The following is a 24,379-nucleotide window of genomic DNA, read 5'->3' on the forward strand; positions in this document are numbered from 1 at the left end:
TTATGTCCCCCAAAAAATGTGTGTATCAATTTGGCTGGGCCATGATTTCCAGAATTGTGTGGTTGGCCTCCATTTTCTGATTGTAATTTTAAGTTAAAGAGGATTAGGGTGGGATTGTAACACCACCTTTACCCAGGTCACATCCCTGATCCAATGTAAAGGGAGTTTCCCTGGGGTGTGGCCTGCACCACCTTTTATCTCTCAAGAGATAAAAGGAAAGGGAAGCAAGCAGAGAGTTGGGGACCTCATACCATCAAGAAAGCAGTGCTGGGAGCAGAGCGCGTACTTTGGACCGAGGTCCCTGCGCCAAGAAGCTCCAAGTCCGGGAGAACGCTGAAGAGAAGAAGGCTGACAGAGAGAAAAAGCCTTCCCCTGGAGCCGACACCCTGAATTTGAACTTTTAGCCTACTTTAACTGTGAGGAAATAAACTTCTCTTCGTTAAAACCATCCACTTGTGGTATTTCTGTTATAGCAGCACTAGATGACTAAGACAATGGGCTTTTGTAAAAACTTCTTAAGATAATTTCTGAGATTGTCCCATCTATTGTCTATCTCAGGGCCCAGTTGACATGTCTTTGTAAGTCTGTGAGGGCCCAGCCCCAGCTGGGTCACATTCTCTATGCTCAAGGAGAGGAAATAATAACTCCAATATTATTTCCTAAATCAACTGATAAACTTTTATGACCTGTCTATAACCCAGAATTGACAGACAGAGAAAGATATAGGGTTATAAACAAGCAAGCAAACCCTTGTAAAAGATTAATTACGCTTGCTTTGTGAGAAGGGGAAAAGCCTTTTTTTCTTCTTTTTAAATTTTCACATACAAAAAGAACTACAAGCTTAGATTTTATAATTTCTTCCATGGATCAAAAGGAAATACAGAACTCAGAAATTTACCAGTCCAGGGGTTCCCAGTCCAGGGGTTCCAGCACACACACACACACACACACACACACACACACACCCACACACACACACACACACACACACACACACACACACACACACACACTTTTTTTTTTTGACAGAATTGTGCTCCTAGTGGCAAGCAAAGATGACAAACACCACAGAGAATTCCAGGAGATAACAGAGTGGTCAAGACAGACAATAAAAAATTGTTATCAATCAGATTTTCTGTTGTCCATTGTCTCTCACCTGGCAGATCACAAGATTCTAGTCAATCATTCCTGAGAAACTACCTCTGTAATTTCAGTATGTTGTTCAACAAATGAAATCTCTTATATGAACCATCTCCATTCTTTACAAATTATGAGAACAAAAGGCTTATTAATTCCAGGATGGATTTAGCAAGCAGAATGGAGTTGTTCACATGTACCATCTCAATTCCCCTAAAACTACAAAGGAAAAAAGACACTTATCCTACTAGGACTTTGTTCAGGCATCTAAATGGAGTTGCCTACAAGCAATAAACTATAAAACCTATAGCTCTGTGCTTCTGGTATGTTCTTCAGCACATTGAATGGAGTCTTCTACATCCACCATTTCAATTTTCCCCAATCTTCAAGTGCTGGACAGTTGTACTTCCAGTACAGTTCTATGCTAATTTAAGACTCTTTTAAGCACTGTCTCAGTGTCCTAGTGAACTAATATCTTGACATTTGCATCCTAGCATGGTGAAAGGAGTTTCTTACTGTTATCTAGTGCTGCTGTTACAGAAATACCGCAAGTGGATGGCTTTAACAAAGAGAAATTTACTCTGTCACAGTTTAGGAGGTTAGAAATCCAAATTCAGGGTGCCAGCTCTAGGGGAAGGCTTTCTCTCTCTGTCGGCTCTGGGGGAAGGTCCTTATCATCAATCTTCCCCCGGACTAGGAGCTTCTCAGTGCAGGGACCCCGGGTCCAAAGGATGCGCTATTTTCCCGGCTCTAGCTTCTTGGTGGTATGAGGTCCCCAAGTCTCTGCTCGCTTCTGTCTTTTATATCTCAAAAGAGATTGACTTAAGATACAACGTAATCTTGTAGATTGAGTCCTGCCTCATTATCATAACTACCTCTAATTCTGCCTCATTAACATCATAGAGATAGGATTTACAACACATAGGAAAATCACATCAGATGACAAAATGGTGGACAATCACACAACTAGGAATCATGGCCTAGCCAAGTTGAGATACATTTTTGGGGGACATAATTCAACCTCTTAACGTGGACCATCCCAATTCCTCAGTAGACTTCAAGAACGTGGTTCTCACATTTCCTACGTGGTGCTCAGCACATTGAATGGAAGACAAGAGGTCAAGGGTTTTAGAATCGGTGGTATTGGAATGTCATTTATATAGTACTGCAATTACTAAGGATTATGACAGTAATAGTGTGAAGAGAGTGACATTGATGCAGGTACTAAAACCTTAAAGGAATGAGAAGGAGAGACTCAGAGGTCTGTAGATGACTGCAGCAAGCAAGAGTGGTACAGTTTGATGATAAAAGATTCAGAGCTGGAGACTTTAGGGAGAAGGGACAGAGAATGGTCTTAAGGCAGCAAGGAGAATTCCACCTCCAGGTTTAGGGCAAGGAGGGAATATGAGTATGGAAGGTACGGTTCACCAAAGGAAAAACGGGATACTGTTACTGGAGGATTAATTACTTAATGGATTCTAGGTGGGTGAGAGTCAAAGTTGTCTAGGCCTTGACTGGCTACTAGAGTCCATGAGATAGAAGCTCCCTGATGGAGGTGCTGTTGTCTCAGTGATAAGTTCCAGGTATCTGGTCTTAAACCTGGAATTGAGCTCAGTAGGTATCTGTGGAATGAATGGTAAATGAATGAATGCCTCTCTGGCATTGAAACTAAGATGAGGCCTTTTCACAACACATAGTCATTTGTTGAATGTCCCAAGGCCAAGCTAGATATCTAAATATTGGGTAGTCTGAGCAATGTCAAGGCAGAAGGGAGAAGGCCAGCTGTGAGTTGGGGGACCAAGTGGTAGGTTGGCGGTAGGAGGGGGAAGTAAATTACAGGCTACACTGGGGACAAGACTGAAACGGGCAGGGGCCAAGAGGACAAAGAGGAGCAGGATGTGGATTTGCTGACCCCTGCTTTAGACTATTCAAGTCCCTGCCATTTGAGTCTGAGGCCCCAGCAAAGACAAACCATCTCCACTGTGCCCTGTTGAAATCTCTGATCCACACAAAATGTTTCCTATAAGAAATTACATAAATTTTATATATCGTATTGTAATTATTAGTAAAAGTGGTTTATATTTCTTTTATGGTTCACTTTCTCTGCTTCTGAGAAGCAGAATGAAGGCCACGCTCAGCAGAGAGCGCTGCCACATGGCTTTGGCCTCTGGGAGCATTCCTGCTTGGGTTTTCTGTGTCTGCTATGCCAGGAATGCTGGGGCACTGCTCAGGGGTGGATTATCCAATAGGCAAGGTAAGCACAGTGTTTACTCGGCTTACCAAATCACCTGTGGTGAACAATTTCACTTTTTTTTTTTTTTTTACCGTATCAAAGATTCTGCTTCTAGGTATGGCTGGCATCTGTCTCCTTACAGCACCTTCCAACAGAACAAAGCCTCTTTTTTTTAAACTTACAAACCCCGACAGGGGCGGATGACCCAGTAAGCAAGGTAAACACGGGCTTATGTGTGTTTACTCACTAATCTGTAGTGAATAATTTCACATGGGTTTCACCACATCATGAAATTATTCACTACAGATGATCTGGTAAGCAAGGTAATCATTGTGCTTACCTTACCTATTGGATAATCAGCCCCTGGTGCGCCGCTGGAGTCTCCTCAGGGGTCTAGGGGCTGCCTCGGGCGCCCTCTGCTCCTTTAAAACCCCTTTCTCTCCTTTCCCTCCTTCCCACCCACACGTGTAGGACGTGAGCCCCATAGTAGTAAAGCCCCACTCTCCTCTAAGCCTCCGGCTCGCCTCACCTCGCCCCTCCACTTCTCTCCAACTCACTCCTCTCTTTCAGCCCCTCCCCGCCTCTCCTCCCCCAGTCCTCTCCCCTTTCTTCCCTTCCTGGCCCTTCCGTTCCTCCTTTTCCCTCCCAACCTACGCTGATCAGCCTAGGTTCGGCCCCGGCCCGCCCCTCCTCTCCCGCCCCAGTCAGCCTGGGCTCGGCCCCTGGTCCGCCCCTCCCCGCCCCTTTTCTCCAGCCCCCGCCCCTTCCTTCCCTTTCGCTCCGCTCCTTTTGCGTCCTTACCCCACCTCCCTAACCTGTTTCAGTCGGCCGGGGCTCGGCCCCCGGCCCGCCCCTTCTAGCCCTGCGCGCCGCCAGTCTGCGGTTCAACCCGGCCCCTCAGGCGCCTGCTGACCGGGCCGCGGGAAGTGGGGCACTTCCCTGGCGCGCTTGGCTGGCTACGGGGTAGGTTCTGGACGTTAGTCCGCCTGTCGGTCGGGAGAGAATTTCCAGATCTACGGCCCCGCGATGGGGCGGACCTGGCTGCTGCTGCTGCTCTTTCTCCCCGCACTCTGGGGAGGAGGTGAGTGCGGTCTGGCCTGGGGCCGGGCGCGGCGGGCAAGTAGCTCTCGGCCGGGACCTTGAGGAGGGAGCGCGCCGACTGGGGCTCCCCGGGCTGCTAGGCAAGTTTGCAAATACCGCTCCCTCTCCCCCTCTGCAGAGGTGCCGGAGGAGTGGGATGCCGGGGCACCCACCAAACCTCTAACCGCTGCCCATCCATAGAACCATCTAGTCTCCCGAGGGCACCCAGGCTGGGTTGCGGGTGCGCGCCCTGGTGGAACTGGGTAAGGGTGGGCACCGAGAGACCTCTTTTCCCGCAGAGGAAGAAATCGAGCCCGGTCAGGCGCGCTGTTAGTCTCGAAGTTTTCGTCCGCTGGAACGTAGGTCTCAGGTCTGCTCTGGAAAGCGCGAAGAAAACTTTCCCTAAACATTATTGCGTGGGGTTGGACGCTGGGTCTGGAGAGAGTTCTGGGAGCCAAATACCCGGTCTCCTAAGGGACCGGCGCCCAGCGGACGAGCAGGCTGCCAGAGTTGGAGTCGCAGTTCGGTTGCCCGGATCAGCTAAGGCCGGGAGTCCGGCGATAGGAACCGCCGTCCTGGCTGCTCCTACCTGACCCTTATGGGCAACTTGGGCGCCCCGTTGCAGGGACGTCCTGCTAGGTTGGAGGGCTTGGAAACGGGGAAAGCATTCTTTTCACTCCTGTTACGGCTGAACAGACCCTAATATGCTTGGGCAGCGTCTAGGTTTATCCCAGTTCTGCCTCAAGTCTTACAACAGGCATTTCAGTATAAGAGACGGGACTGGCAAGTGGAGGCAAGGTAAGGCGAGTGTCATTCTGCATCAAGTCTTACAACAGGGATTTCAATCTAAGAGACGGGACTGGTAAGTGGAGGCAAGGTAAGGCGAGTTTGTTTGGAGCGTAAGTGATTAACACGTTTGTAAGTTAGATTGCTGATGTGCTTCTTGGGGAAGCTGGAAGAAAACTGGCCAGGCTTTACCAAAAAAAAAAGAACACAGGAAAAAAAAAGTAATGCTAAATAAACACATCCCAGACATTTTTCCTTAGCTAAAAGGTTTCTGTTTTCATTCAGGATGTGGTTTTTTAGTCTCTTGACCATGAATATGGTTGACTGTGTAGCTACAGCTTGCTTTCATCTTTTATAGTCAAAGACGGTTTTTAAGAATACCTGGAAAGTTCCATTTACAGTTAAACAATTTAAAAATTTTTTTCTTTGAAATTTTCCTTTGAAAACTCAGTTGCTTAAATGAAAAAAATTTTGAGCAATGTGCCCTCTTTTTTACACAATAATTACATAAGCAATTTATAATTTGGAGCAACAACAATTTGAAACAAAGATCATGAGCCAAAACCAAGCAAAGAACTAAAGCAATTTTACCCCCCCTTCAAAAATTCCTCAGCATTTCTGCCAGACCCATTTTTCATAATCTGCTGCAAATCTGTGCTATTTTGCTGCTAGTGAAGGCTGGCCATAAATAGTGTTGGAAGTAATGAATGCGGTTAAAATTATGGGGAAAGTAATGGTAATATTACTTCGTAGTGTAAAATAAGATATATTAAAAAAAAGTGGAGTGTTTTTATTTTTCTAAATTTTTAAAAGCTGCAACAAAAAACTTTTGTAGCTGACAATTGGCTTTGTCAGATAATTATAAAAGGTCCATAAAAATCCACCCAGCAGGAGAATAAAAAATTTCTACAATTTTTCTTCTGTCATTTACTTTTTATATTGTAGTTTACCAGTGAGATGACTGACAGTGTTACATCTTGCCTTGAGAAAAGCTTAAAAAACGGAATATTCACTGTGAGAATTAGAACAGGAGTAAGAGGGCTGCAGGAAGAAAGAAAGAAATGAAACTCAGTCTAGTTTTAAGATTTTCGTATTGCATACTGTGGGGTCCAGGTGACTTGCTGACCAGACTGGAGAGAGAGATAGAGACAGGTGTGAATGTGTGTGTAGACTCTACACTAGGAATTGGTTAACTAGGAATAGTTAATTAAAGTTTAAGCATCGCTTTCCCTTGGAAAACTCCCGCCTCCCCCGACTACGCATACATATACACACACACACACACCTTCTCACACAGAGAGAACTGAACTGCTGAACAAGGGCACTTCAGTGCTCTTGAATTGTTCCTTTCTGCCTTATCTCTTATGGGGGTGCCATTGAGCAGCAAATGGAGGCAAAGGGTGGTTCCCTGGAGTGGCAAGGAGAGAATGAATGGAGACGTGTAGAAGTGGGTGAAGTGAGTGAAGGCATTATGAGGACTTAGCCCATGATGAGGCTGTTTATTCAGCTAACCTCCATCCTTAGAACAAGTTAGCAACTGGGCTTTTATAATTCTTTAATGTTAACGTTTCTTTCCCAAACTGACACTGTAACAGGTACTACAGTATATTGTTTCCACTGCTAACTTCAAGTTGTCCTGTTGCTTATGGGCTTTATTATAAATAGCCTCAAATGCTTTTTGAAAAAAGCATTTGTTTTATTTTAAAAACACAGTTTTAACAGCTCTTCCCCCAGGGTCAGGTTGCCAGATAGCCCTGGTAGTTGTGGCCCTGAGTGCTTTGACTTTGGCCAATTTTCTCTAGTTTTATTTTATCCTAAAGCACAGGCCTCTGAGTTTGATGCTCAGTCTCAGCAGGAGGTTAATTACTCAAACACTGAAAATCGAGTTCACCATCTGTGCTTCTTGGAACTAGAATGAAAGTGTTTCGGGGGTGCTGAGAGGACCCCAGCCGACAAAACCAAAAGGTCGCAGGTTTGAACTCCCCCTGTGTCTCCGTGGGATAAAAGACCTGGTGATCTGTTCCCATAAAGATTACAGCTTAGAAAACCCTATGAGACAGTTCTATTCTGTCACTTGGGGTTTCTATAAGTTGAAATCGACTCAAGAAGGCCTATCCTGTATGGGGTTTGTTGAACTTCTTGGTGGGTCAGCTTTTTTTCTTTCATGATATTTGGGAAGTTTTCTGCAAGCAAATCTTCAACTTCTCTGTGTTTTCCATTTTCTCCCCCGTTCTGGAACTCCAGTCACATGAAGATTTTTGATCTTGATTGTGTCTCACATAATTGTTAGGTTTTCTTCATTCTTTTCTCTGATTTTTGCTCAAACAATGTTGCATCCATGGATTTGTCTTCCATTCTTTCAAATTTGCTCTTAAAACCTTTTATTGAGTTTTCTTTTTCTGAAATTTTTTTATCTTTTGGATTTCTATTTACTGTTTTTGCATGATTTCTAATTGTTTATTTTGTCCTTTTGCTCTTGTATTATCTTCCTGAGTTATTCTGTTGCTTTTTCTGTTTTCCTTGATTTTGGCTATGTTTTTGTTGGTTTTGTATGTGTTTTCCATGATCTCTTTCCTAATCCCTTCAATTGCCCTAAATGTTAGACTTTTGAATTCCATATCAAGTAGTTCCAATGCTTTTTCTCCTACTAGAAGTTTATTTGATTATTTTTGTAACTTACTGGAGCCATCTTGTCCTGCTTTTTTATATGTTTTGATGTTGTCTGCTGTCTCTGATAACTTAAAGTATTATTTTCTTTTACTTATTGATTGTATGTTAATTTGTTTTGTCCTGCTTTTTTGTTTTGATTTGATGTCAGGGTGGGTGATCCAGATGTGCTTTGCTGCTTGACTGTGTGTGGTCATGATAGCTCTTACCACCATGTCCGGGTGGGCAGGGTGGTAATAGGCTAGGTGAGCCCACTTCACTGTATTCTGGTTTGGCTTGGGGGCTGAGGGTGGACTGGGCGGGTGCTGTCTACATTGTGATGTTGGTCCAACACTAGGGGAGTATTCACAGCCTATTGCCATTTGGGCAAGAGTATTGGATGAGGAGCGGTACAGTCTCCCTTCCCACCGTTCAGCAGCTGGTCGAGTAGCAGGAGGAGGAGGGGTGGTGCAGGCCTGGTGTGGTGGTGGGTCTGAGCACCGATGGCACTCTAGCTGTGGCTGTGTTATGGCATCTGGTGGGAAGGGTGGAAAGGTGGCGTACGGACTAGGTGGGAGGGAGAAAGAAAAGAGAGAGAAGAAAAAGGGTAGCATGTCGGGAGCTGGCGGGTGGGGTTGGGGTGGACCCAGGGGATGGTGGGAAGGGAGGGAGTTTGTGTACAGCGGTAGGTGGGAGGGAGAAAGTAAAGAAAGAAAAAAAAACAGAAAAGGAAAAGAAATGGCGGCACGGTGGGGGCCAGCAGCGGGCCGGTGTTTTAGTGGTGTTCTGCCTGCTGCAGTGTGGCAAGGGCCAGCAGGGGGAAGGGGGAAGAGAGGGCATATGGGGCTAGGTGGTGGGGAGAAAGGAAAGAAAGAAAGGGGAAAATGGCGGCATGGCTGGGACTGACAGGTTGGGTTGGGAGCTGGTCACCAGAGTGGCGGTGGGCCAGTGTGCCAGTGGCACTCTAGCTGCAGTGGCGTGACGGGGACTGGCAGGAAGGGGGGAGGTGACGTATGGGGCTAGGTGGGAGGGAGAAAGAAAAAATAAAAAATAAAGGCAGCACAGTGGAGGCCGGTGAATAGGGGCAGGGCAGACCCGGGTGCTGGTAGGAAGGGTGGGGAGACGGCCTGTGGGGCTAGGTAGAAGGGAAAAAGAAAACAAAGGAAAGAAAAAAGTCCCTGTGGTGGGAGGGGGCAGGGCTGGCTGTGTGGGGCCCTCGTATTGTGGACCCCAGCAGTGGGAGCTGCTGGGATGGGGAGGTTCTTTCATCTATTCATCAGATTGATGAGGAGTGTCCTATTTACATTTTTTTGTTCATTGCTGTTTTAATGGGTTGAGGAGGTAACTATCTCACTGTGGTCCTCTTTCACTTTTAAGGACCCTTGTCATTACTCATTCTTGCTAGCATTTGGTGTTGTCACTATTTTTTATTTTAGCCATCCTGACTGGTGTGTAGTGATATGACATTGCCTTAATTTTCATTCCCCTAATGGCTAATGATGTTGAAAAATTTCTTACAACCTTATGTGTCATCTGTATATCTTCTTCTTGTCTTTGCCCATTTTATAATTGACCTGTTTTGTTGTTGTTGAATTTTGAGAGTTCTTTATTATATATTCTAGATACTAGCCCTTTGTCAGATATGAGGTTTGCAAATAATTTCTCCTAGCCTATAGTTGTTTTTCGTCTTCTTAATGGGGTCTTTTACAGAGCAAAATTTTGATGGAGTCCAATTTATCACACTTCTTTTTATGAATCTTGCTTTTGGTGTCAAGTCTAAGAACTCTTTGCCTAGTCTGAGATCCTGAATATTTTTTCCTACATTTTCGAATTTATGTGTGTAGAATTGTTTTTAGTATTCACTTATTATTCTTTTGATGTCTGCAGAGTATGTGGTGATATCCCGTTTCATTCATGATATTAGTAATTTTGCCTTCTCTTTTTTCTTTTCCAGTCTTGCTAGAGTTTTGTCAGTTTTACTTATCTTTTCAAAGAACAAATTCTTTATTTTTTTGATTGTCTCTGTTGCTTTTCTTCTTTCAATTTTATCTCTTATATTTATTATTTTCTACCTTCTGCTTGTTTTAGGCTTAGCTTGCTCTTCTTTTTCTAGATTTTAGAGATGCGAGCCTAGATTATTGATTTGGGAATTTCCTTTTCTAATATATGCATTTAGTACAATAAATTTTCTCTTCAGCGTGCTTTAGCTGTGTCCCATAAATTTTTGATACATTATATTTTCGTTTTAACTCAGTTGAATTTTTTATTTCTTTTGAGACTTTTTGATCTATGGATTATTTAGAAATATGTTGTTTAGTTTGCATGTTTGGAGAATTTCCTGTTATTTTTTTGTTACTAATTTCTAGTTATTTCCATTGTGATTAGAGAACACACAATGTATGACTTCAATTCTTTTAAATTTGTTGAGGTTTGCTTTATGGCCCAGGATATATTTATCTTGGTATATGTCTCATGGTCACTTAGAAAGAATGTGTATCCTGCTCTTGTTGGATAGAGTGTTCTATAAATGTTGGTTAGATTTTGGTGGTTGGTGGTATTGTTGTTTAGTTCTTCTGTATCTTTGCTTATTTTCTGTCTAGGTGTTGTATCAATTGGTGAGAGAGGGGTGCTGAGATCTCCAATTATAATTGTTGATTTGTTTATTTCTCCTTTCAGTTCTATCAGTTTTGCTTCACGTGTTTTGCAGCTCCTTGCTTTGGTACGTATTTATTTAGGTTCGCTATATCTTCTTGACGGATTGACTCTTTTATCATTATATAATGTATATCTTAGTTATCTAGTGCTGCTATAACAGAAGTACCACAAGTGGATGGCTTCAGCAAACAGAAATTCATTCTCTCACACTCTAGTAGGCAAGAAATCCAAATTCAGGGCGTCAGCTCCAGGGGAAGGCTTTTTCTCTTTTGGCAATGGAAAAAAAGGTCCTTGTCATCAATCTTCCCCTTGTCTAGGAGCTTCTCAGCACAGGAACCTTGGGTTCAAAGGACGCGCTCTGCTCCTGGCATTGCTTTCCTGGTGGTATGAGGTCCCCATGTATCTCTGTTGGCTTCTCTCTTTTATATCTCAAAAGAGATTGGTTTAAGACACAATCCAATCTTGTAGATTGAGTCCTGCCTCATTACATTAACATAACTGCCGCTAATCCCATCTCATCAACATCACAGAGATAGGATTTATAACACACAGGAAAATCACATCAGATGGCAAAATGATGGACATTTACATAACACTGGGAATCATGGCCCAGCCAAATTGATACACATATTTTTAGGGGACACAGTTCAGTGCATGACAGTGTGCCTCTCTGCTCTGGTAATTTGCTTTGAGATCTACTTTATCTGATATTAATGTAGCCATCTTGCCTTTTTTTTTTTTAATGGTTGCATGATATATCTTTTTCATCCTTTACTTTTAACCTGCCTGTGTCATTATATTTGAAGTGAATTTCTTGTAAACAGCAGATAGTTGGGTCATGTTTTTTAATCTACTCTGCCAATCTCTGTCTTTTAATAGGTATATTTAGAGCATTTACATTTAGTGTAATTATTGATATATTGATGTTGATATTTTACCAGTTTAAGTGAATTGTAGAATCAGGGACATAGTGGGTGGGAGAGGGCAAGAGGGGGGAACTTACCCCCAGGCACAAGCAAGTCCAAGGGGGCTCCAGATGAGGTGTGGAATGACATTATGAGGTTCCACAAATACAATAGGCACCTGACTGAGGCAGCTGGACAAGAGGGGGTTAGACGTTCTGCTGACAAGTTGCCACTATCAACATCTATTCATCTTGAAATAGGAGGGGGACACAATTTAGAGACTGCCCCTGGGCACTTGTTACCCTCGCTATGCCCCTATGTAGAATCCCTACTTTCTTTGCCCTCCCCTGTTTATAATTACCTTAATTTTTTTCTTCATATATAGAATCACATCAGACAAGAAGTTTTGTCTAACCATCAAACATAATTTAGAAAACTCAAGAGAAGGAAATTGTGTTGTGTTTACCCACATTTTTTGCTTCCCCTGTTTTTTCTTCCTTCCTAATGTTTCAGGATTCCTTCGTCTTTCATTTTCTTTCAGTTTCGACACTTTCCTTTAGCTATTCATTTAGTGGAGGTCTATTGTTGGCAAATTCTCTTAGTTTTCTTTCATCGGAGAATATTTTGATTTCCGTTTCATTCCCAAGGGAATCTGAATTGACAGTTCTCTTCTTTCAGCACTTGAGAAACGTTGTGCCACTTCCTTCTGGCCTTCTGGTTTCTGACGAGAAATCTGCTGTCATTCAAATTTCCTTTATAGGTAAGTGGTTGCTCCTCTCTCAGTGCTTTCTAAATGTTTTTAGTTTTCAGATGCTTGACTATTATATGTCTTAGGGTGGATTTTTTAAATTCTGTTTTGGATTTACTTAGTTTCTTGAATATGTTGGTTTATGTCTTTTGCAGGGAGCCTGGTGATGCAACAGTTAAGCAGTCAGCTGTTAACTGAAAGGTTGGCAGTTTGAACCCACGCAGTAGCTCTGCAGGAGGAAGATCTAGAGATTTGCTTCTGTAAAGATTACAACCTATGTCTTAGTCATCTAGTGTTGCTATAACAGAAATACCACAAGTGGATGGCTTTAACAAGGAGAAATTTATTTTCTCACAGTCTAGTAGGCTAGAAGTCCAAATTCAGGACTTCAGCTCCAGGGGAAGCCTTTCTGTCTCTGTTGGCTCTGGAGGAAGGTCCCCATCATCTTCAGTCTTCCCCTGGACTAGGAGCTTCTCAGCCCAGGACCCTCGTGTCCAAAGGATGCGCTCTGCTCCTGGTGCTTCTTTCTTGGTGGTAAGAGGTCCCCAACTGTCTGCTTGCTTCCCTTTCCTTTTATCTCTTGTAAGATAAAAGGTGGTGCAGGCCACACCCCAGGGAACTGCCATTACATCGGATCAGGGATGTGACCTTAGTAAGGGTGTTACAGTCCCACCCTAATCTTCTTTAACATAAAATTACAATCACAAAATGGAGGACAACTGCACAATACTGGGAATCATGGCCCAGCCAAATTGATACATACATTTTTAGGGGGACATAATTTAATCCATGACAACCTAGGAAACCCTTTGGGGCAGTTGTGCTGTGTCACATGGGTCGCTATGAGTCGAGATCGACTTGCTGGCACCTAACAACAACAGATGTCTTTTGCCAAATTTGTGAAGTTTTCAGTCATTATTTCTTCATGTACTTTTTGAGCCCCACCCTCTTTCTCCTCCCCTTCCAGAACTATGAGTAGTAGATCTTTAGTACTGTCTTTTTACACAAATAATGCATATGAAAAAAATTGGCATAGTGTGCTTACAAAAATACCTCATGGGGGAAGGGCGCAGTTGACAAACAAACGTATAACACGCGTGTTATTTGTGTAAAAAATACAGTAATAATCTTACAGGTTCCTAAGACTCTATGCTTTTTTTTTCTTTACAGTCTCTTCTGTTGTTCAGATTGACTAGTTTTCTTTTTTCTGTCTTCTAGTTCACTGATTCTTTCTTCTGTCCCTTCCATTCTGCTGCTTAGCCCATCCATTGAGTTTTTTGTTTATCATATATATTTAAATTTCTATTTGTTTCTTGTTTAAATCTTCTGTTTCTTTACTGAGACTTTGTATCTCTTTGCTGAGACTTTCTATTCTTTCATCTGTTTCAAGCATGTTTATTATTGTTCATTGAGCATTTTTAAATGGCTTCTTTAAAGTATTTTTCAAGTAATCTCTGTCATCTCAGTATAGGCATTTCATTCAGTTTTAGATTGCAGTTTTCTATTGAAATCTGGATGTTTGGTGTTTCTACGTCTCTATGTTATGTAATATAGTCTCTATATTATGAGACTGTGTATCTTATTTAAATCTTCTGTTTTACCTGGTTTCCTCTGAACTCTTCTGGCAAGGAAAGAGTGTATACATCCTCATTACAAGGCACACTCATTGACCTCTGAGTGAGAGGGGTTCCTTTTTACTTCTTTTGGGAGGTGGAGCTCCCCACTAGGTTTCCACTGATACCTCCCTGGCAGGGAGGGGTGGGAATGTCTCGGTGCTGTTCCCCACATGCCCTCCAGTGACACCAAGTGTGGGGAAAAAGAGTCGGCCTCACTGGGTGGTGATGAAAGCCCTTACTCCCTATTAGTCCCCCTGAGATACCACCCCAACAGGAAGGGGTGGGGATACCTCATTAATGCTGGGTTTAGGTGGAAGTCATGATCTTTACTGAAACCAACCAGTGCGATGAAAGTCTCAGCTCTTGACCTTCTCTGACACCACCCAGGTGGAGCCATCGTGACTCCTATTTACAGCCTGATGAGGGTGGAAGTCCAGACACCATACTTGACCTTTCCTGGCATGGGTAGGGAAGAAGCCATGTTTTTTTCTGTGTTGTTTGGCTACAGTAGAGTGGCTGTTGTCTTAAAGCTTTGTGTCTTGCTAGGCTGCCATTTCCCTAGTCCTTTGCTTAGAGAGAACTGGCTTTTTTTTTTTTTTGGAAATAAATTTTTTAAAATTTTACTTTAGATGAAAGTTTACAGAACAAACTAGCTTCTCATTAAACAATTAGTACACATATTGTTTTGTGACATTGGTTTCCAACCCCATGACACATCAGCACTCTCCCCTTCTCAGCCTTGGGTTCACTATTACCAGCTTTCCTGTCCTCTCTTGCCTTCTCATCCTTGCCCCTGGGCTGATGTGCCCATTTAATCTTGTTTTGTTTTTATGGGCCTGTCTAATCTTTGGGTGAAGGGTGAACCTCAGGAGTGACTTCACCACTGAGCTGAAAGGGTGTCTGGGGGCCATAGTCTAGGGGGTCTCCAGTCTCTGTCAGACCAGTAAGTCTGGTCATTTTTTTTTGTGAGTTAGAATTTTGTTCTACATTTTTCTGCATCTCTGTCTGAGACCTTCTGTTGTGATCCCTGTCAAAGCAGTCAGTTGTGGTAGCTGGGCACCATCTAGTCGTGCTAAACTCAGTCTGATGGAGGCTGTAGTACTTGTGGTCCATTAGTCGTTTGGACTAATCTTTCCCTTGTGTTTTTGGTTGTCTTCATTGTCCCTTGCTCCACATGGGGTGAGACCAGTGGAGTATCTTATATCTTAGATGGCTGCTCACAAGCTTTTAAGACCCTAGATGCTACTCATCAAAGTAGAATGTAGAACATTTTCTTTATAAACTATGTTATGTCAGTTGAGCTAGATGTTCCCCAAGACCATGGTCCCCACAGCCTAGAGAGAACAGGTTTTTGATGAGTTTTTTTTTTTTGTTAGTACCTGTTAGCATTTCCAGGTTGCTGGTTTTTTCAGCTCCAAGTCTGGGATATATGGGGCAAAAAGAAAATTCAGGGAATTCACCAGCATGTTGTTCCTTGGGTCCTGAGGTCCCTAGCTGGTCTGCCTTCTTCTTTCTACCTTTTAGAGTTTTTTTTTTAAATGTTTATTTTACATATATTGTCCAGTGTTTTTAGTTGTACTTATTGAGAAGAATAGGGTAAAGTACCTTTACTCTGTTTTTCAAGGGAAATCTTTGCTCTCAGTCACTTTGGAAAAACTTTGACAAACTGTTCTTGCTAAGGGGTTTCATCTCCTAGAGATAGTCATGTTTTAAAAGAAAATAATTTCTTTCCTTAAGAGAATGACTTTTTATTTTTTTAATTGTACTTTAGGTGAAGGTTTACAGAACAAATAGTTTCTCAGTAACAGTACACATATTGTTTTACAACATTGGTTAACGACCCCACAACATGTCAACAGTCTCCCTTCTTGACCTTGGAGGACTTTTTTTTTTTGGTGAAAATATATGCATAGCCAAAGATACACCATTTCAAAAATTTCTACATGTACAGTTCAGTAACATCGATTACGTTCTTCCAGTTGTGCTGCTATTCTCACTATCCTTTTCCAAATTATTCCATCACCATTGGAGAATGACTTTTTTGTAATGAATTTCAGGTATTGGTGGGCTGGAGAATTATCTTTTGTGGGTTGTGTGAGGAAGAAGTTAAGTTTGGGGGCTGAAACTTTCTACTGGGTCTTGTGAAAACCACATCTGGTCTTTGAGGAGGACCAACCCCAGACACATAGGGGAAAAAGCTGCTTCACAGCCCTGGCCAGAAAGTGTTGCCTCAGTTTATTTGTGACACTTGGTCTACTGCCAAAGGGAAAGAAAAGGAAAATGTTTGATTAAGTGAACATTGTATGTTCGTATTTCACTGCAAGGGGTTGAAATGGTCTAACTCAGTATAATTGGTTCCACATGTTTGGCATTGATAGTTCAGGCATGACTAGTTGTAGTTTTGAAATAAGACAGATGATTTATGTATAAGAGTAATAACTACCATTTGTTGCATTTCTTTGCATACCAGGCACTATGCTGAGTTCTTTAGGTGCAGTATTCTGCTCTTACTTCTGAGGGAAGTAGTTGTTATCTGTTTCCTTTTAGGGATGAAGAGGCTGAGTCTAGGTTGGACAGATGACTTGCGCAAAGTCATGTGACCTCTGATGGGTTAAGCTAGGGCTAAACCTTGTTCTTCAGACTCCAGAACGCTTGCTCTCACCATGTTCCTTCCATGGCCTCCCCATCTCCCAAGGCACATGCAGTCATGCCTCGGCCTTCTGGGTGGGGATTTCAGCCTTAAAAATCAGCCAGGACCCTCAGGAGCCTCCCAGGTGATTTGGGCCACCAGACCCGTTCCCAAGAACAGTGGCTCCGACCCTGGCTGCATATTGGATTCACTTGAGATTTTTAAAACTCGCAGTGCCCATGCTGCACCCTACGCCAATACATTCAAGCTCTGAGTAGGACCTCGATTATCAAGAGCTTTAAAACCTCTCCTGGAGATTCCGATGCTCTGTTGGGTTTGAGAGTCCTGCCCTAGAGCACATCCCCCACATCTGCAAGAGGGGCTGTTCATACCAGAGCTTCCACAGTTGGAGTGGATGGTGAAGAGTTACAGTCAGAACAGGAACTGTCTTTTCTGGTTGCAGTGGTACCCTCCCCCCAGCACATACACAGAAGGGACTTGGGGTATGCAGTGTGCTTGGGAAGATTTGTTTGCAAAGCACTCTGTCAAGAAAAAGTTAAATGCCCGTGTCAAAAAGTGGGAATGGGCTGAAGGGGATGACGAGGGGCTGCCTGAAACCCTTTTGGTCCCTTGGGCTTCCACTGCTGAAATGTGTGCTCAAGGCCGAGGGGAGAGGTACAATTGGGGATCTGCTCCTTTTTTGTGCCAAAAAGAATGTATGGAGGTTGGGGGAGTGGGACAGTTGCTCTGAAGATAAGCCCCATGTGGTTTTTGCTCAGATATCAGAACCCCTTCATGTTCCTCCAGGACAAGGCTGCGAAGTAGGGTAACTTGACCTGATGTGCTTCCTTAGCTCTTCCAGACCTGCTCTTCACCCTGCTCTATGCCCTGGTGGCTGACCTGTGGAGAGTATAGCAGTGACCGCCCTTGCCTTCTGACTACAGCTGGTTTAGGCTAATGATACCAAGTTATACTTATTCCTGTATGTCTCACATATTTGCTGTTTATCTGAAATTCAAATTTGATGGGGCATCCTGTATTTTATCTGGCACCCCTGTCCCCACTGGGGTCCCCATGGAAAATCTGACCCCTCCAGCACCATGTTCTATACCTGACTTTGTTCACACTTTGCATTCATCTCAGTGGATTTTCACTGAGCAGAGGTGCTTTTCTCCTCCTGATCCTCAACAGCTGTGGCCTGCTCTGGGCACAAGCTGCCCGACTGTTTACTCACCTTCCTTTTCTCTAATGCCCCAGCTCCATTCTTCTCTGGTGCTGACTCAAAGTTTCCTGCTGCAGGGCCGATGCACTTCTCTCATCCCACGAACGGCCTTTTTTCTTTAACTTTTCCCAAGTGGCCCAAGGACATTCACTCCACGAAGTTAAGTATTTCCCATTTTTCAATTTGAGGTAATGTGGAGATGTAATCAGACCAAAAGATTTAGATTTGAAGGTTATTTATTTATTTGTTTCTCATTAAGTGTTGTTGCTACTCTATCACTTAGGAATCCTTGATGTTTGCTGAAAGCCAAAAAAGTATAAAGTTTCTGTTTGTCCTGGGTTTGGCCTTTGTCAGCGGCATTTTGGGGGAAGGAGTGGATTGAGAAGGAGGAGCCCTTAACTTGGATGACTGGGAAGCTCAGGGATGTGATTCAAATGTTGGCCCAGGGGGCACACATGGAATGTGGGGCACCACCATCTCCCCAGAGACTAAGCTGGCAGAAGTTGAGGTAGGGGGAGAGTGGGCATAAACGGGATTCTGGATGCAAAAGCCTTTCTGTAAACTGCAAACCCACCCCAGAATTAGGTCTTTCTCCTTCCAGCTGCACAGGGGCTGCCTGGTAGCAAATCCCACTGCTGCTTCCCTGGCCTGGCAGCTGCTGCTACGCTTATGTGCCCTGCAGGGGTGGAAAGCAAAAAACCCCTAGGAGTTCCAGGAGCAGTCCTCACTCTTCCAGCATCCTCTGGCTTTCTGGTTTTGAGATTGAACTACTTAGAGCTCAGCTGATACCTCTGTCCATTTTGTTTGAGAAAGAGCAGGCAGAGGCTGGGCAGTGGGCCCATCGGCTGGCACTTCAGTCCCACCCTTACTCCACCAGTCTGGCCAAGATTCTTCCCCTCTCCTTTCTCAGATACGCAGAATCTTAAAGCATGTTGATGGCACATAACATCCAAGGGTGTAATCAATTAAACAGGGCTCACCAGCGAGCACTCACTGTCCTGCAGGGCTGTTGCCCTGCCCAGCCCTCTTCCCACAGCTTGGTGGGACTCCAGGGGCAGTGAGGCTACTTAAGACTGCCACTCCACCCATAACCTGGGAAACCATGATTTTGGCAACTGCCACTTCTTTTGTCCACCTTAGGCTGTGATCACAAGGCTCCAAGAAAATCGGAGGTAGCTTGTGTTAGGAAAGGACTGTAGAGGCCAACTCTAAAGAGAGATTCCTTAGAGCTGAGAGTCCCTTTGCCAGCACAAGGCAAAAGTATTTTCCTCTTGTTTATGGCTGCCAGTTATGTTGCTCCGGTATCACCACTCCTCATGCCTTGTCCAAGACAGACATTACTGATCAGTCAGAGCACTTCTGCCCTCAGAGTCCAGGCCTGGCCCCAGAAATCTGTTCTTCAGATGGCCAGCTGGCCGGAGTTCAGATGCAAGCCAGTAACAACAGCAGGCAGCACCTCTGGAGTTCACTGGCAAACTCTACACACATCAGTTCCTGTCCCTGAGGTACTCGTTTTGTCTTTGCAGGGACTCAGGTTAAATAGCTTCCCCCTGGTCATGCCATGAGGCACTGAGGGGCTACACTGGGTGTGGACTTTGGCTTTCTGACTGCAGAGCTGCTGGCTAACCAGTGAGCAGCACTGCCCCACCAGCCCACCTGCCATCTGACGAGCAGATGCTCATGAGTTTAAGGGTGGATGCACTAGTTGATCACACAGAAAATTGATTCTTTAATAGCATCCCCAGTTGACCAGTTAGAGTCTCAGAGACTTAACTATTCACAGAGTCCTGAAGTGTCTGACCTACTGCAGCAGTCTGTGGTGGAAGAGGTGCCACTTCAGAGGCACACCAATAGTCCCACTGCAGTACCACTCCCAGCCCCAGCAGTGTTCTTGCCTGGATCACCTGCTACCCTTCAGAAACCTGCTCGCATCACACCCATTATGCAGCAGGTGTTCACAGCACATCAGCTCCACGCTATGCATCATGCTGGGTTCAGGGGGTGCTCCTAGCCTTCAAGGAAGGTACACACAAATTTGTTCTGAGGAAAAGGCAAACCCACATGGAACAGTGGACTGTGTCATGTAACTAGTTTATTGGTTGGCTCCTTGTGTTGTTGTTGGGTGCCACTGGGTCAATTCCCACTCATAGGGACCCCATGTGACAGAATAGAACTGCCCCATAGGGTTTTCTAGGTTGTAATCTTTATGGAAACAGGTTGCCAGGTCTTTCTCCTGTGGAGCCACTGGGTGGGTTCAAACTGCCATCCTTTCGGTTAGCAGCTGAGTGCTTAACCATTGTGCCACCAGGGTTGTTTGTTAGATCCATAAGCATTTGCTAATCTTCTCCAAAGGTGTGTCCCTGTGCTGGGCACTGGGGGAGATGACAGAGACACAAGCTCTGCCCTTAAGCTGACATTGAATCTGATCAAGGGCTGAGTAGTGACTGGGAACACCTGAGCACATGGCAGGGTGATGAGGAACACATGGGCACGCCACAACTCCAGGGACTTGATAGGAGCAGCCCCCTGGGATTGGCAGATGCAGCTGCTGGAGCACATGGACAGCTGCTCTTGGACGCTGGTCGGGAGGTCATTTATCCAAGGCTGCTTAATAGCATTTGTTTTTGTGAGGTTCAGTGTGCCGCTTTGGCTCGTTATCCAACTCACACAAGAAAACAATCTAGAAAAGAGGTGGGAGGGCAAGTGAGGAGGGGGAAGGGGAGAGGGAGCTGAAGATTTCTTGTGAATTCCATCCAAATTACAGCCAAAGGCAGGCTGCTTAGAAAGGACCAAATTCTTATTAAGTCTCTGTGGGTTTTTAATAACGTCGCAAACTGACTTTCTTTGAAAATTGTCTACAAAATGGCAATCATCAAATAGGTTCACAAACATTTAATTTTGTTATCTTTAAGATTAGTTCACGGGAACATGTTAATGACATGTGGTCTGATCTCATCCACCAAACCGTTGTTTTTGTTGTTGTTAGGTACCCTCAGGTGGATTCTGACTCATAGCAACCCCATGCGACAGAGTAGAACTGCCTCATAGGATTTCCTAGCCTATAATCTTTACTGAAGCACATCGCCAGGTCTTTCTCCCACAGAGCTTCTGGGTAGGTTTGAGCCACCAACCTTTTGGTTAGCAGATGAGTGCTTAATCATTGGGCCACCAGGGCTGCTTCTCCCATCATTATTCACCAAAATTTTTTTAAAACAAAGACGTTTATTTAATTTTAAATAAACTTATTTGTTTAAAATTTTCCTTTTTCTGTTGTGCTTTAGGTGAAAATTTATGGCTCCAGTTAATTTCTCATAAAAAATTTATACACATATTGTTATGTGACACTAGTTGCAATCCCTGTAATGTGACAGCACACTCCCCCTTTCCACACCAGGTTTCCCGTGTCCATTCACCCAGCTCCTGTCCATTTCTGCCTTCTCATCCTGCCTCCGTACAGGAGCTGCCCATTTGGCCTTGTGTATCTGCTTGAACTTAAGAGTATTATTTTAGTTTCACGAGTATTATTTTATGTTTTATAGCCCAGTCTAATTTTTGTCTGAAGAGTTGGTTTCCAGAATGGTTTTAGATCTGGGGCTGTGTCTTCAACAGTTCCTGTAGTCTCAGTCAGACCATTAAGTCTGGTCTTTTTACATGAATTTGAGTTCTGCTCCACACTTTTCTCCTGCTCTGTCAGGCACTCTGTGTTGTGTTCCCTATCAGGGCAATCGTTGGTGGTAGCCGGGCATCATCTAGATCTTCTGGTCTGAGGCTGATGGAGTCTCTGGTCTAGGTGGCCCTTTCTGTCTCTTGGGCTAATATTTTCCTTGTCTTTGGTGTTCTTCATTCTCCTTTGCTCCAGCCAGGTTGGGACCGATTGATGCATCTTAGATGGCCACTCACAAGCTTTTAAGACCCCAGACACCACTCCAAAAGTGGGATGCAGAACATTTTCTTAATAAACTTGTTATGCCAGTTACCTAGATGTCCCCTGAAACCATGGTCCCCAGACCCCAGTCCCTGCTACTCTGTCCCTCGAAGTGTTTGGTTGTGTTTAGGAAACTTGTTAGCTTTTGGTTTAGTCCAGTTGTGCTGACTTCCTCTGTATTGTGTTGTCCTTCCCTTCACCTAAGATAATTCTTGTCTACTATCTAGTTAGTGAGTAACCCTCTCTCTCCCTCCCCACCCTCATAACCATCAAAGAATGTTTTCTTTTGTGTCTAAACCTTTTCCTGAGTTCTTAGAATAGTAGTCTCATATGATATTTGTCCTTTTGCGACTGACTAATTACACTTAGCATAATACCTTCCAGATTCATCCATGTTGTGAGATGTTTCATGGATTCATCATTCTTTATTGTTGTGTAGTATTCCATTGTGTGTATATATCATCATTTGTTTATCTATTTGTCTGTTAATGGGCACCTAGATTGTTTCCATCTTTTTGCTGTTGTAAACAGTGCTGCAATGAACATGGGTGTGCCTATATCTATTCGTGCGATGGCTTTTATTTCTCTAGGATGTATTCCTCAGAGTGGGATTACTAGACCCTATGGTATTTCTATTTCTAACTTTTTAAGGAAGTGCCCAGTTGATCTCCAAAGTGGTTGTACCATTTTACATTCCCACCAGCAGTGTATAAGTGTTGCAGTCTCTCCACAACCTCTTCGACATTTGTTATTTTGTGTTTTTTGGATAAGTGATAGCCTTGTTGGGGTGAGATGGTATCTCATTGTGTTTTTATTTTTTTAATTTTTTTTTTATTGTACTTTAGATGAAGGTTTATAGAACAAATAGTTTCTCATTAAATAGTCAGTACACATATTGTTTTATGACATTGGTTAACAACCTCACGACACGTCAACACTCTCCCTTCTCCACCTTGGAGGACCTTTTTTTGGTGAAAATATACATAGCCAAAGATACAACATTTCAAAAATTTCTACATGTACAATTCAGTGACATCGATGACATTCTTCCAGTTGTGCTGCTGTTCTTGCTATCCTTTTCCAAATTATTCCATCACCATTTTCTTCAACTCACAGCCCCCTAGGCTTCCCATCAAACATTTTGAGTTGCTGTTGTCAATTTGTTCTCACATAGCTAATTCTTTTTTATTTGTACTTTAGATGAAGGTTTACAGAACAAATAGTTTCTCATTAAACAGTACATGTATTGCCCTATGACAATGGTTAACAACCCCACGACGTGTCAACACTGTCCCTTCTCAACCTTGGGTTCCCTATCACCAGCTTTCCTGTCCCCTCCTGCCTTCTAGTCCTTGTCCCTGGACTGCTGTGCCTCATTAGTCCAGTTTTGTTTTATGGGGCTGTCCAATCCCCGGCTGAACGGTGAACTTTGGGAGTGACTTCACCACTGAGCTAAAAGGGTGTCCAGGGGTCGTACTCTTGGGGTTTCTCCAGTCTTTCAGGCCAGTAGATCTGGTCTTTTTTGTGTGTGTGTGAGTTAGAATTTTGTTCTACATCCTTCTCCGGCTCTATCTAGGACCCTCTATTGTGATCCCTGTCAGAGCAGTCAGTGGTGGTAGCAGGGCACCGTTTAGCTGTACTGGACTCAGTCTGGTGGAGGCTGTGGTAGCTGTGATCCATTAGTCCTTTGGACCTTTTCCTTGTATCCTGTTCTCTTCATTCTCCCTTGCTCCCGAAGGGGTGAGACCAGTAGAGTATCTTAGATTGATTCTCACAGGCTTTTAAGACCCCAGATGCTACTCACCAAGGTAGAATGTAGAACATTTTCTTTATAAACTGTGTTATGCCAATTGAGCTAGACGTTCTTCGAGGCCATGGTCCCCACAGCCCTCTACCCAGCAGTTCTGTCCTTGGGAAGTTTGGATGTGTCTGTGGAGCTTCCATGACCTTTCCTTGTACAAGTTGTGCTAGCTTCCCCAGTATTGTGTACTGTCTTACCCTTCACCAAAGTTACCACTTATCTTTTGTCTATTTATTTTCCCCGCTTCCCATCCCTCGTAACCAACAAAAATTGTTTCTTTTTGTGTGTAAACTTTTTCATGAGTTTTTACAGTAGAGGTCTCATACAGTATTTGTACTTTTGTGAATGACTTATTTCACTCAGCATAATGTCCTCCAGTTTGATCCATGTTATGAGATACTTCACAGGTTCATCATTGTCCTTTATCATTGTATAATACCCCATTTTGTGTGTGTACCATAGTTTGTTTATCCATTCATCTGTTGATGGACATGTAGGTTGTTTCTATCTTTTTGCTGTTGTGCACAGTGCTGCAGTGAACATGGGTGTGCATATGGCTATTTGTGTGACAGCTCTTATTTCTCTAGGTATATCCTAGGAGTGGGATTCCTGGATCATATGGTATTTCTATTTCTAGCTTTCTAAGGAAGTGCCATATCATTTTCCAAAATGGTTGTATCATTATGTATTCCTACCAGCAGTGCATAAGAGTTCTGATCTCCCTGCAGCCTCTCCAACATTTGTTATTTCCATTGTTTTTGATTTGTGCTAATAATACCGGGGTGAGATGGTATCTCATTATGGTTTGGATTTGCATTTCTCTGATAGCTAATGACCGTGAGCATTTCCTCATGTATCTTTTAGCTGCCTGAATGTCTTCTTTGGTGAAGTGCCTGTTCATATCCTTTGCCTAATTTTTAATTGGGTCTTTTGTCTTTTTGTGGTTTAAGTTTTGGAGTATCTTGTAGATTTTAGAGATTAGACCGTGATTGGATA

The 24,379-nt window shown here is 43.6% G+C and overlaps 1 protein-coding gene across 1 annotated transcript in view; it reads left to right on the forward strand.

Moving 5' to 3' along the window:
- The first annotated feature begins 4,320 nt into the window (after window positions 1–4,320).
- Window positions 4,321–24,379, forward strand: part of MERTK (MER proto-oncogene, tyrosine kinase) — a 175,824-nt gene continuing 155,765 nt past the window's right edge. Inside the window, exon 1 of the mRNA XM_004388851.3 lies at window positions 4,321–4,451. Coding sequence (XP_004388908.2) covers window positions 4,397–4,451 — 55 coding nt within the window. The 5' untranslated portion in view covers window positions 4,321–4,396. The remainder of the gene's footprint in view (window positions 4,452–24,379) is intronic.

The sequence above is a fragment of the Trichechus manatus genome, unplaced genomic scaffold, assembly GCF_000243295.1.
Source record: "Trichechus manatus latirostris isolate Lorelei unplaced genomic scaffold, TriManLat1.0 scaffold00219, whole genome shotgun sequence".
NCBI lineage: Eukaryota > Metazoa > Chordata > Mammalia > Sirenia > Trichechidae > Trichechus > Trichechus manatus.